The sequence below is a fragment of the Pantherophis guttatus genome, chromosome 1 (genome assembly GCF_059756535.1).
Source record: "Pantherophis guttatus breed Tessera chromosome 1, ASM5975653v1, whole genome shotgun sequence".
NCBI lineage: Eukaryota > Metazoa > Chordata > Lepidosauria > Squamata > Colubridae > Pantherophis > Pantherophis guttatus.
In genome coordinates this window covers 300,076,689-300,090,601 of record NC_142063.1, presented here as the reverse complement: position 1 = coordinate 300,090,601, position 13,913 = coordinate 300,076,689, and the positions used below count along the sequence as shown (strand labels likewise).

Genomic DNA, 13,913 nt, shown 5'->3' with positions numbered 1-13,913 from the left:
CTCCTGGGCCGTGCGCTGCAGCGTTCATGTCCCCCGGCCGCTGCGCGGCCCGGTGCCAGGTACTCCGCGGACCGGGGGTTGGGGACCACTGGTTTAATGGTGATACATGAAGAAATCTTAAAACCTGCTTACAGAATTGTTGTCAGCTTTTCACATATCACTTAAAAAATGCCCTTCAGAATACGCTTCAAGGCATCTGCTAGGCCCTACCGTCCCAACCTTCCTAAAAGATGTAAATACCTGGCTATTCTTGCAAGTCTTGGGGTTATATGAAGTTGAAGTTCAGGAAAGCTCTACATTTATTTCTACTTGTGGGTATGTGATGTTGGGGGAAGTTCTTTGTTGGTGTTTATGCTTATTATTGTTTCATTACTTTGTATTCAGTAAAAAAATTAAAAATAAAATAAACTTCTCTGTCTTACAAACTTTTGATAGGTTTGGCACCAAGATTTTCCTTACACCATCTATTGGGACAGTATCAGTGTATTAAGGAAGATGACCATCCTTCCTATGGAGAAATGGGAATTCCAGTTCCTCCTTTTGGCTGTAGCTTTTCAACAGGTAAAGTGGTACCTCATCTGTAAGGTTTGTCATTATGTTGGTTTAAAGGTAGATAGACTTTTCTGATGTGATTTCTAATTTTATTTTTCTTTTGTACTATAATACAAAGCCATCATGGTCAATGGAAAAGTAAAAATCTAATTTGTAGTCCAAACAAACATACTAGACTAAAAGATTCCCTATAAGGATGAAAGAACATGCTGGATAACTTTTGGTAACATTCAGATCATTTGGGCCTAATAAAGGTGAAGGCTAGTCACTTTCATGCATTAGGGAGTTTAGGATGAGTAGTAAATTTACATAAATTTACATCAATTACTTTTTGAGTGGAAAACATCCTATACTTTTCCTTGCAGTGATTTGCCATTACATTTTTCTGGGATGCTTTTTATTTTTCAGCTAGGCTGTAGCCATCCATATGTAAGTATTTCCATGACAAAATTAAGAAAATATACACTATCTACCATCAAATTTTCTTTTGCTCGGTAGCCATTTTCCAAATTCAGCAAAGGTAGGAAAGTAAGTAATCTTGGAAAAGTAAAGCAATTAATGCCTAAAGAAATTGACTATCCGGTCCTCTATTGAAAGCAGCTATCAAAAGGATATAGAGAAAGAGAACTTGTTTATATATATTAGGTGAATTCATCTTGCCTAATTTCAAAGTAGCTTGTTTGTTACTAAGTTAATCTTTCAAAGTAGCCAATGTTTGTCTATTCTTAGGGTAATAAAAATAAGAGAAAAGTTGATATTTACAAAAATGTCTTTATATTTTGTGTTTTGTATGATTAACACTTAGAATATATGACAGTAATTTTCTGATGCAGAAAAGTTGTGTACTATTAAAAAGCTTACAAAAAGTTTTAAAATACAAATATTACTACATTATTTTTCAGCTCCAGATGTGCAACATGTACTTGGTGTTGCCAATGAAGAGGGATTTGTTAGGTTGTATGATACCCACACACAATTGAGCAACAAGAAAATTGTTAAAGGTAAAAAAAAAGTCTTGTATTTGAACTGTATAAATTGGATTATTTGATAAAAGCAGTAGCCTGTAGAGGTTTTTTTTTTAATACTGTATTTACATTGTGGTACTGTTCTTTGTAAATTTGATGAAGGTAATAGTCTTCATTTTTCATATGTGGATGTTTTATTACCAAGAATTTGGTTTATTTATGTCAGGGCATTTATTAATCCCATGTTTGGCTCTGGGACTAATTACCCTGGTTTAAAGGAGGAGATGAATCGAGGCTTATTCCAAGTTGCACTATTCTGATAAAGAAACGCGAAGGAAGGTTTCTAAGAAAAGTTAATTGTTACATTTTTGAAAGTAATTCGGGCCGGCTATGTGAGCCGGACCTCTGGCAAGAGAACAAAGGAAAAGTGTGTGAAGAGCAAGTGAAGGAATGTGGGTGGATACGGAAACACGTAGCTTACTGATAAGAAGTTGGCAAAGCTACGGAGAGTCTGACAGTCCAGAAATAATGAGCTCAGCTGGTAAATAAAATAACGCAGTGACATTCCCCTTCTTTTGCCAGTTGAGCGAATATCAGTACATCATCAAATAAGGCACATCTTCTTGCGCAGATACTCGTGTTGAGCTGCTGGAAGTGGTTTGTTGAGCATATCAGCAATTTGATCATGTGTAGATACATATTGCATTTTGACAAAACCTTTCTTCACTAAATGTTTTATGTTTTGGTAACGAATGTCAATGTGTCTGGACCTAGAACCTGTGAAATGAGATTCAGAAATATAAACCACCGATTCATTGTCTTCCATCACGGTGATCGGTCGGATCGGGTGTGTCCAGATATCTGTGACTAAAGCATCAAACCAAGTTAGGGAATTACATGCATCTGAAACACAAGCATATTCAGCCTCAGTAGATGAACAAGAAACAAAATTCTGTTTACGTACTTGCCAATAAACAGGACATCCATTTAAGAACATCATATAACCTGAAGTACTTTTACGTGATTTCTTATCACTTGCCCAATCAGAATCTGCATAACAACTTAATTCTGCATAATCAGTGTGTGTTGGTTCTAACAATAACTTCATGTGTTTAGTGTATTTTAGGTATCTTAGTAATTTCTTAATACATGTCCAGTGAAACTGTTTTGCTTTACCTACGTGTCGTGATAAGAGGTTAACACTAAGTGCAATGTCGGGTCTGGTCCAACTACTAATGTACAATAGTGACCCAATGACTGAACGGTAAAGTGTTTGATCCTCGAACTCAGGACTTTCTTCTTGTGTCAAGTTGTGAAAATCTGTTTGCATGGGTGTCTTTGTTGTGTTAGCATCTTTCATGTTGCAATGATGCAAAACTTGTTCAATTTTATCTTGTTGTGAAAGACTAAACCCCTTCTGTGTTTTTTCAATCTGAACACCTAAATAAGTGCTAATGTGACCTAATGATTTCAATGTGAAGTATCTCTGCAAAGCTTTGGCAAAAATTTCACTCATTTGCTTATTTGGACCAATATAAACAATATCAACATAAACAAGAACTATCTCATATGCATTGTTAGATCTTTTTGTGAACACGCACTCATCAGTTTCGGACTTAATAAAGCCCATTGAATTTAGTTTGTCAGTAAGACATAAATACCACATTAAACCAGATTGTTTCAGACCATAGAGACTTTTGTTTAGGAACCAGGTATCCCCTTCTTGCTGTCGGAATCCTGGAGGACTTCTCACGTAGATCTCTTCGTCTAGGTCTGCATGTAGATAAGCCGTGTCAACATCAAACTGGAAAACTTCTAAACCAAGGATAGTTGCAGTTGCTAAAGCAATTTTTACACTCTCAGTTCTGACTGTTGGTGAGTAAGTATTTGTGTAGTCCTCAGGATAACGTTGAGCGAAACCCTGAGCTACAAGTCTGGCCTTGTACAGTGACTCACCATTTGGTTTCTTTTTGATTCTATAGACCCATCGAGTGCCAATGACCTTTTTGTTTGCTGGAGGTTTTGCAGGTGTAAATACCTTAAGTTTCTTTAGACTGTCCATTTCAACCTGCATTGCATCATACCATTTGTCTTGCTCTGAATCAGGGAGCTGCTTGATTTGTGTGAAATTATCAGGTGGAAGTGTAACATTGCAAATCAAAGGCAAGGGTGCTTTTGTCAGTTGCCAAGAATATCGTTGTGGAGGGATTCCTTTTGTGGCCCTCTTGGAACGTCTCGGAACAACTGTCCAATCTTCTTCTGCTTCGTCCTCGTCCTCACTTTCGTCGCTAGCGTCAGCATCCGCGGCTTGCGAAGACGGAACATCAAGTTGAGAAGAATCAGTGGAATCTTAATCATCAATCTGCGTGGCATCAGCAGTATCATCTCTGGGAAAATAAACTCCAGGATCATTGGAATGAATCCTGGACCAGTCAATATCTTCTTCAAAATTAGCAGATTGGGAAATCACAATTGCATGTTTAGAGTCAATAAATTTGCTCCACTTTGAATTATCATCAATACCCATAAATCTCAGTCTCTTTGCTGTTGGACTTCCTTTTCTTCTTTGAGCTAAGGGAATGTTCACCATAGCATATGAACCAAAAATATGGATGTTTTTAAGATCGGGCTTGTAGCCATACAACATGAAGAAAGGAGTCTGATTTATTACACTGCTCCAAGTACGGTTGACAATGTAATTTGCATACTTGATAGCTTCACCCCAGTATATCATATCAAGATTGGCGTCTTCTAGGAGACAACGCATCATGGTTTGCAGTACCTCTCCGTTGTGAGCCGATGTGTCAGGGGCTGAAGTCTGATGAATAATTCCATTCTTACGCATCCAGTCCTGGAAACGCTGAGACATGAATTCGACACCACGATCACTCTGGATTCTGGCGATGCGAACTTGGTGTTGGGTAGAAACAAGGGTTGCAAAGTCTTTAAAGATCTGAAAGGTCTCTGATTTTTCTTTCATAGGATACACATATCCATATCTAGAGTAATTATCAACAATTGTTAGAAAATATTTTCTACCACCAAATGATGGTGGGAAAGGACCAACTATGTCAATGTGAACCAAATCAAAAATGCGTGTTGACAGGCGTGTAGCGCGTTTGGGAATGGCTTCTGCTTTGGATTTGGCCTTTTTGCATACAGCACAATCCAAAAAACACCTTACACCCCTTTAGATCCAAACCTTTTGCGAACTCCGGCATCTTCCTAAGAACACGGAAACTGGCATGCCCCAATCTTCTATGCCATTTGTGGATACACCTGGAATGCAAAGGTTTACCTGTTAGTGAATTCTCAACATTAACATTTTTATGCGGAACCTCAGGCTTGCTCTGAGCAACCTGTTTACCAACTCTATTTTTGTTGGCTTTAGGAGCCTTAGGAATAGCAACAGGATCTCTCACTGGAGCATCTCTCTCTGAGCCTGTGCTCTGCCTTTTTGGAGTTTGCATACTTGCCTGTGTTTGTGGTTTAGGCTTTGGCTTTAAGTAATAAACACCACCAATTAATATGGTTTCAGCAACAATATCTCCATCTTTAACTATGTAACTTGCTTTTTCAAGGTGGTGAACCTGAAAATTTAATGTTCTAGACAAGTGACTCTGACTAAGCAAATTACTGGTTGCTGTTGGTATGTAATAAACATCAGGAATGAATGCATCGAGCTCTTCAACATAAACAGTTCCTTTTCCTTTGACCTGACAAGGATGATTGAAGAAAGAATAAAGTTCACGTAGTTCTGGTTCAGGCTCGTGCATCTCTGTGAAAAGTTCCTTTGTGTAGGTAACATGCAATGCTGCATCACTGTCCAAAGTCCACAGGAGTCGTCTGTCGTATTCTGGTTGAGGTTGTGGATCATTGGTTAAAGCCAATGTGGCGAGTGGAGTTTGTGGATCACGCCGGGGACCACGACGACCTTGTCTTCCGCCTCTGCCTCTGCCACTGGAGTCTGTTCCTCTGGGCTGGTATGTGACTGGAGCTGGAACTCGTTGGGGACAATCCCGGGTGGCATGTCCCACACGATCACAGGTGTTGCATCTTGGCGTCCTTGGAGCGTAGGTCCTTCCTCGGAAGGGACGCCTAGCTGGAGCCCTTGATGCGGGTGGTCCTCTCAAGTGTGGAGTAGCTAGCATGAATGCCTCTTCTTCAATTAAAAGTCTACAGACATTGTCCACTGTGCGTTGAGCAATTGGGACTTGGTTAATTTTTGTAACAGCATCTTTCCATTCATAATTCAAAGAGTTAATAATGATGCTGATCATTTGAATATCTTCAATGTTATGGCCTCTTTCTCTCAATTCTGTTCTCAGACCTTTCAGTTTGGTCAAATGTCCTCCAATTTGTTCACCAGGTTTCAATCTCGAACCGTGGAGTTCAGACATTTTTAGTTTTGACTCACCAGTTAGTGGAGAGACAGAAAATGCCTGGTGAGGAGCCTGTACTTGGTATGCTGGCTGTGCTGGCAGGAATGCCTGTGGTATTTGCTGTGCCTGTTGTGGACCTAAAAATGGCCTTGGTTGTGCCATTGGAGGTGGGCCAGGAGGTGGCCCTATTTGCACTTGTGGCTGGGGCACATATGCAGGCATTTGTAGCTGCTGTGGCTGATGCACTGGAATCTGCTGTATTCCAGTTGCCATTTGTGCTTGATCTGCAATATTGGCATGACCTGCTGGAGATGCAATCATTTGCCTTTGCTTTGTTCCATCTAAAAGGACACCAACACCGCCAGGGGGTGTTTGAGTTTGGGCCTGTGGAAACACTTGTGGCATTTCAGCTTCCTGTAGTAAATTACTTTTGCCAGCAGATGGTGCTGCACCGTTAGCTTCGGGCAGCTTTGCATACAGGGCATTGTATGCTTTTGAGTAGGAGTGGTTATGTAAGACATGTGTAACTTGATCAGGGAGACTTTCATGTGACGTATGCAGTGCCCTCTGTCTTAATTGGCCTGACACAGAATCCACCAGGGGGAGTGTCTTTGGCTCTGAGCAAGAAGACAATATGGCGCTTTTTGAAAAATTTAAGTTATCTCCCATATCTTGGTCAAGCATAGATATAGCCATTTTTGCTTGGGATAGCTGCTGTTCATAGAGTTTTATACGGTAGGCTTTCATGGCCATCTCACGCTGGGTGAGCTTAGAGCTTCGAGGAGAATAATGAATTGTTTCTCTCTCTGCGTGGGAGGAATTTTGCTCAGCAGTGCTTGCACCGAGCTTTACAAATTCAGAAGGTTCTGGGGAGACTTTTTCAGAGCTTGGAAGACCAGAAGAAAATGTTACTGACCTCAGTCGTAAATCATCATCTTCAAAAACAGCTTCTGTCTTATCTGTCTCCATTTCTGTTCCCACGGCTTTTTCTTGTTCCAGGCGTGTGGCTGTAGTAAGGGGCTGGAAATCTAGAAACCTCCTTTCTGCCACCTTCTCAGCAAAATACATTTTGTATTTGTTTTACTTCCGTTTCGGCATCTCAGCAATATAATTAGCGTACCTCAGTAGCTAAAAACTAATTGCCTATGCGCTCTTATCAGAAGTAACAAAAACAAGGAAAAAGCCATAAATCAGACCATCCTCGTGCTACCAGAATGTCAGGGCATTTATTAATCCCATGTTTGGCTCTGGGACTAATTACCCTGGTTTAAAGGAGGAGATGAATCGAGGCTTATTCCAAGTTGCACTATTCTGATAAAGAAACGCGAAGGAAGGTTTCTAATAAAACTCATTTATTTGTTATAAAGAAAATAAAACACCTCACTAACTAAGAAAAGTTAATTGTTACATTTTTGAAAGTAATTCGGGCCGGCTATGTGAGCCGGACCTCTGGCAAGAGAACAAAGGAAAAGTGTGTGAAGAGCAAGTGAAGGAATGTGGGTGGATACGGAAACACGTAGCTTACTGATAAGAAGTTGGCAAAGCTACGGAGAGTCTGACAGTCCAGAAATAATGAGCTCAGCTGGTAAATAAAATAACGCAGTGACAATTTAGATCTAATATATTTTACTTTCACTTCAGAATGGCAAGCTCATTTAAATGCTGTGTTTGATCTTGCATGGATGCCCTATGAACACAAAATTGTGAGTACTGTAAATCATCACTGTTTGTTTTATTAGCTATGGGTACCACTCAATCTTGGGTTATGCTATTCCCTCTAATTATTTCTGTTACTTGCAATTCATTATGCTTTTTCTGGCTCTTAATATTCTAGCAAGATCATTAAGTGGACTTAGTAATATAGTACAGCTTAAAAGATAAATGATATGACCAGAGCTGATATGACCAGAAATGATATGATCACGACAAACTTTCTATTGAAATATCCATGTTCTCTGGGCTCCAGTGGAACAAAACACGAAATACCTTGTGTTTTCTTAGTTCAGCCCAGCAAAACATGATAGGAAACCACTGGAAACTAACTGCTGGTTTGCTTACTTTTTATGGAGGTTCATAAAAGTAGGTAAATGGATGTTACATGCTGAAAAAAGTTAAAATAATTTTTTTAAAAAAACTTTGAAATTTGGAGTTGCTGCCGAGCTATCCATTCACCACTGCCTCTGGTTTGGTACAATATTACAGTATGTGAATTTAAACTAGATGTTTATTGTTTTTGATGCAAAAGGCAGGACTAAAACTAGCAGTTCATTCAGTATAGCAGTGAATTAGACTAAAGTTTTCTTTCACTTTAACGAGAGAAGCAGTGGTTAAAGACTTCCCTTTAATCTGCAGTGTTGCAGTTGAACCTTGCATTCTAGATCCTGTTTTAAAAATGGGATTCAGCAATATAATTATCCTTCTGAATTTGATTCTTTAATGTATTTGTGTCTGGCACATCTGTTGTTAGGAAGCATTATTATATTTTAATCTACAGGTAGTCCTCGACTTAACAGTTCATTTATTTACCATTCAAACTTACACAGCACTGAAAACAGTGACTTATTACTGTTTTTCATACTTGCAACTATTGTAGCATCCCTATGGTAATGTGATCGAAATTCAGATTCTTGGCAACTGACTCATTTATGATGGTTGCTGTGTCCCAAGGTCATATGGTCACTTTTTGCAAACTTCTGACAAAGCAAAGTCAATGGGGAAGCCACATTCACTTAACTGTGATGTTAACTTAAGAACTGCAGTGATTCACTTAACTGCGGCAAGAAAGGTGGGGCAAAACTTACTTAACATCTGTCTCATTTAGCAATAAAAATTTTGGGCTCCATTGTGGTCGCAAATTGAGGACCACCTGTATATGTCTTATACTTAGATGTCTTTAACCTTCTATGTACCTGATACCTTCCAAAACAGGAATTGTATGTACTTTATGTAGGGACTAAGTTCCCTGAACTTGCTGGAGTTTTATTTTTTGAGAAAATATACATAATATTGAATTAATACTTCATTTCATATATCTATTGAAAAAATGCTTTTGTTTCGTAAGCTTATGTTAAAGGTACCATAATTTTTTGCTTCCAGTGGTAAACTTGAATTTGTTTTTTCTAAGGTTACTGCTTCAGGGGATCAAACTGCAAAAGTGTGGGATATAAAAACTGGTGAACTCTTGGGAGTGTGCAAAGGACATCAGTGCAGTCTCAAATCAGTTGCTTTTTCTAAATTTGAAAAAGGTAAACTTTAATATTCTGTTCTTTAATGAATTGGGGGGGGATTACTGTAGAAACTATGGAGCATAGGAATTTGAGACTTCTTATATGCTCAATACCATTACAGTGCCATGGTTACGCCAATGTTCATAGATCATAAATTGTGAGAAAGCTATGTTGCTATCATATGTTCTTAAATGAACTAGCAAGGATAATTAAAGTAGAAATCCCAGTCTAATACTCCATCTTGACATTTACAAAAGCAATTATTTCTCAAGTATATTTTTTGAAAAGCTCAAGATAGAATTGAAAAATTCCTCAAAAACTGTAGTTTAGACTACTTTGAAGTATACAACAAAACATCTGCGTTTATAAATATAAAATATGTTTAGTGCTTGAAATAGTATTTCAAAACAGAGACAAAGTTAGAACATAGTTTCTCTACATTTTTCAACTGTGGTCAACAAAGAACTATTAAGAAAAAGAGGCAACCACTTAAACAAATACTCCTCCCCCACTTTTAAAAAACTGTACTGTATTTAAGAGCCATAGTGGTGCAGTGGTTAGAATGCAATATTGCAAGCTGACTCTGCTCATGGCTAGAGGCTCGATCCTCACTGGCTCAAGGTTGACTCCGCTTTCCATCCTGAGGTGGGTAAAATGAGGACATAGTTGTCAGGGGATGCAAGAAGGCAAGGGCTGAATAGATAGACTACGAGTGGAGTGTGAGTGCCTTCCACGAATAAGGCTAAAGTAGCAATTGGGCTCTGGCCCATGAGCATACAAAAGCTGAAGTAAATTCCAAGGAATGCACTTGAAGAATTACTGAATTAGTTCTAATCAACATGAACTGTTTTAGTGAAGCACTCTAATTTTGTATTTTATAGCTGTGTTCTGTACTGGAGGAAGGGATGGAAATATCATGATCTGGGACACTCGATGCAGTAAGAAAGGTATGTGATGTGTCTGTTTATTCTCTTGAATTATTGCAATGGTATTATGAGATGGCAGTGACCACTAGATTATCCTGGGTTTTGTGGATATGAACTTGGATTTCCTTGTCTTCATTCCAGTGCTTTCCATTACATAATACATATTAATACTAGGTAAGATACTCAGTTTTCATAAAGTTGGATGAATTTACAGTATATTGTGGGTCATTTACCATATACGAACAAGCCAGAAGAGAAGGTCTTTTAAAAAATGTTTCCTGAACCTGTTTTACAGATGGATTTTACAGACAAGTTAAACAAATAAGTGGTGCCCACAACATCATAGATAAAACACCATCCAAACTGAGGAAGAAAAAACAGAATGTGAAAGGACTTGCACCCTCAGTGGTAAGAATCTGGAATTTTAAGGCTGTATTTTGTCATGTTCTGTTTTGGCCACTGTACTAGTTTGAAATTATTAGGGAGATGGTAGCAATTAAGGAAAATAACTGAATTAATTACATTGATATCTATTTGAGTTCAGCTCTCAAAGACTCCTTTGGGGCGACTTTTTCTGCTTTTGAAACATTATGTTTAGCAACAATAAAAAAGAAAAACTTTTGTAATGTTATTTCTTCTTTCCAAGAAGTTGGAATTGATTGAGTGAAAAGTGATTGGAGCTGGGCTGGGGCGACTGCGCTTGTGCCCACAGAGAGGGATCTGTATGCCACATCTGGCATACAGGCCATAGGTTTGCCATCACGGCTCTATGCTCTTTGTTTTTATTTGTTGGGGGTTTTTTTCTTGTAATCATAGCCCAGAATCCCAATGTGCAAGTGATGGGTATATAAATTGATTAAATACATTTTTCTTCACTTATCATAATTGTTAGGCAGATGTGTTATGGATTACCTTTGGGAGGTAAGCTTAGAAATAAATGCATTAGCTACATCATACTTTACAACCTATCTCACAAGGAATCACATAGGCAGGGGATTTTAGAAAAATTGAATTATTCTGGTTAAGTTGCATTCTGCATCCAGATAGGCGTAGATGATGTTAAATCTTGAGAAGCTAGTTTTAATAATTTGTAAAGCATACAAAATCTAATCTCAATTATGCTGACTTAGAAATCAATATATCTGTATTCAGTGGGACTCGGCAGATAAATGTGAAGACAGTGGTAATTAGATTTCCCTTCCTTTGTGTGTTTTTCTTTATAATTACTATATCAGCTATTGAGAGTAGAGCCACAGTTTTTGAAACATCAATAAATAATTACCAACTGGGTCAAATGGGAAGCTGTTTATAGGAAATGTACAAATCAGTACTGAAATTAACTTTGTTATAGTATTAGCCTGTTGAGAAATAACCTCTTTTCCCATTTCTCTTTTTAGGATTTCCAGCAGAGTGTAACAGTGGTACTACTTCAAGATGAACATACCTTAATCTCAGCGGGGGCTGTTGATGGGTAATAGTCAATACTTCTATTTCCAGCAATTTTTTAAAAAAATATTTTGAGAAGCATTATGGATTTCTAATTTTGGATTGTTTGCTCATGTGAATATGTAATGAAACTTCATTGAAACTGCATAGAATACCTCTTTCCTGGGGAACAAGGACTCTTGGGGGGAGACAGCATATTTTCTTACTTAGTTATGTTGTTATAAGACAAGCCATTTGTCAAATAAGTATCCATCCTACAGCTGAATCATAGTAGAACATGGTGAAACACACCTCCCATATTGTATAGGCTTTAAAGGCATGATGTAGCTGTTGTCTCTCTTAGCAATTAAATAAATTGAAAAGATAATTTCTCAATCTTTGGGTACTGTCAATTCTTGGAAGGTGATATCCTGATAGTAGTAACATAATGTTTAATATATTTGTATTATATTTATAATTGGTTAAATCCCTCCAAGGTTGCGTTACTTTATATCAGCAGATGTCACTGTACTAACATAGGCCATTAGACAGGGTCACATTGCCCCATAAAATGTGATATGTGCCTTGGGGATGTTCTTCGATTCACAGCTGCTTTGAAATAGCAAGTGAAGGCCATTATTGTGGCACCTTTGCCTAGCTTTAGCTGATGCATGAGTTGTAGCCCTCCTTAGATCAGGATACTCTGGCCTTGATAATTGATACTTTGATGATTACCTGCCAGGATTATAGTAATGCACTCAGTGGGAGGGAAGCTTTGTAAATGATTTGGAAACTACAATTTGTCTACAATACATAAGCATTCTTTATACACAATTGTTATATCAACTGTTGAGATAGAACCACTGTTATTGATAGTTCAGTTTCTTGCAAGGTAACAACTCTCCTGTTGCTGCACTGACTATCACTAAACTTCCTGGCTCAATGCAAAGTGCTAATAATTGCCTATAAAAGCAATACGTAATGTAGCATGGGGCTGCATCAGACACACCCTAATCAGAATTGAAGCTGCCCATTTGGGAAGAACATCTTGGGAAGTACTGTTAAGAATTCTACTTTTGAAGTCAGAGGGGACATGAAAAAGTCAACAGGCCTCTGTGGGCAGCCCCACACTTGTCCTATTCCACCTCTCCCTCATGGCATTTAGAAAATTACTGAAAATAGTTCAATACTTTATTGAAAGTTTATTTCACTGAGTTGTTGAACCTAGCAAAGTGTTAGTGATGTTTGTCTTTGGAGAGGGTTGGCTTTTTTTTTTTTTAATATCTTGTAGCCCATCCATAACCTTTTGATTTGGGCTAACTATAACTTAAATAAATTAGATAAGTAGACATTCATAGTATGCTTCCTAATACTGTATTTTTCAATTTATATTGTTCCCCTGCTAGCTGAACAAATACGTAAATTAAAGGTATATCTTATCTGTCAATTAGTGTTTTATTCCTGGTCTGAGTATAGCAAGCTTCCTTCACATGTTTTGGGACTATGGTTCACTGAATTCATGTCAGATATATTTGGAGAAGATCAAACTGAGGAAGGCTTGATCATTGTATGAAATTCTGAAGAATTCTGTTTTTTTTTAATTTTAGTGTGATCAAGATATGGGATCTGCGCAAGAACTACACTGCATACCGGCAGGAACCAGTGCCCTCCAGAGTTTTCAGCTACCCTGGGAACAGTACCCGTAAACTTGGTATGGCATAACTGAATATTCAAGAAGGAAGACAGGGTCATTCCAAAACAAAGCAGATACTTCTTTGCTTTTGCTCTGTTTTATATTTATACTTTAGCATTACACTTTGTGCTGAGGTCAGTTACCAAGATCTATCTTAGCCTGATTTCAGGACTAGCTTTAATAAAATAAGGGAATTAATGACCCTGTTTGGTTACCTGTTTTGAGAGAATGGGCAGGATGAGCTAATTCTCTAGGTGTCAATAGTCTTCAGTGTGCCACATTACTCTTTGGGATGGACCTTATGGAAGATGATTTTTAAAAAGGTGTTTTTGTTTTTGGAGAGGATTCTGTGTTGGTCACTTATGCTATAAGGAGCTGTACAATTTATTTTCTGGCCCTTATGAGTTTCAATGTTCTATGATGTCTCTCAGGCAGGTCATTAGGAGTTAAACAACACACTGACAGTATCCAGCTCTTTTATATCTGATTTAATGGTAGCAGTTGCCATGCTAGATTAGTGTCAGCATTACTAAGGAACTAGATGAATGCAAGTGGACTGAATTGCAAATCCCCAAAAAGCAGAAATTCTGTTGGTGAGTGACCTAATGTTGTCATAGTCAAAACCATTCTGTAAAATAATGTAAATATGACTTGCTATGATGTTAATCAGACTGAATAATAAGAGCCTGCCTATATGTGTAGGTCTTCTCAGTGCTCTGCTACTTCCTCTGATGTGATGTAAG

General features: G+C 38.1%; 1 protein-coding gene across 2 annotated transcripts in view; it reads left to right on the top strand.

Moving 5' to 3' along the window:
* DTL (denticleless E3 ubiquitin protein ligase adapter) overlaps positions 1 to 13,913 on the top strand; it is a 31,095-nt gene that overhangs the window by 1,836 nt on the left and 15,346 nt on the right. For both annotated transcript variants that reach the window (XM_034427774.3, XM_034427775.3), the window contains exons 2-9: positions 436 to 561; positions 1,455 to 1,553; positions 7,541 to 7,602; positions 9,024 to 9,144; positions 10,008 to 10,073; positions 10,348 to 10,460; positions 11,450 to 11,523; positions 13,085 to 13,188. In XM_034427774.3, the coding sequence (XP_034283665.1) occupies positions 436 to 561; positions 1,455 to 1,553; positions 7,541 to 7,602; positions 9,024 to 9,144; positions 10,008 to 10,073; positions 10,348 to 10,460; positions 11,450 to 11,523; positions 13,085 to 13,188 (765 nt within the window). The remainder of the gene's footprint in view (positions 1 to 435; positions 562 to 1,454; positions 1,554 to 7,540; positions 7,603 to 9,023; positions 9,145 to 10,007; positions 10,074 to 10,347; positions 10,461 to 11,449; positions 11,524 to 13,084; positions 13,189 to 13,913) is intronic.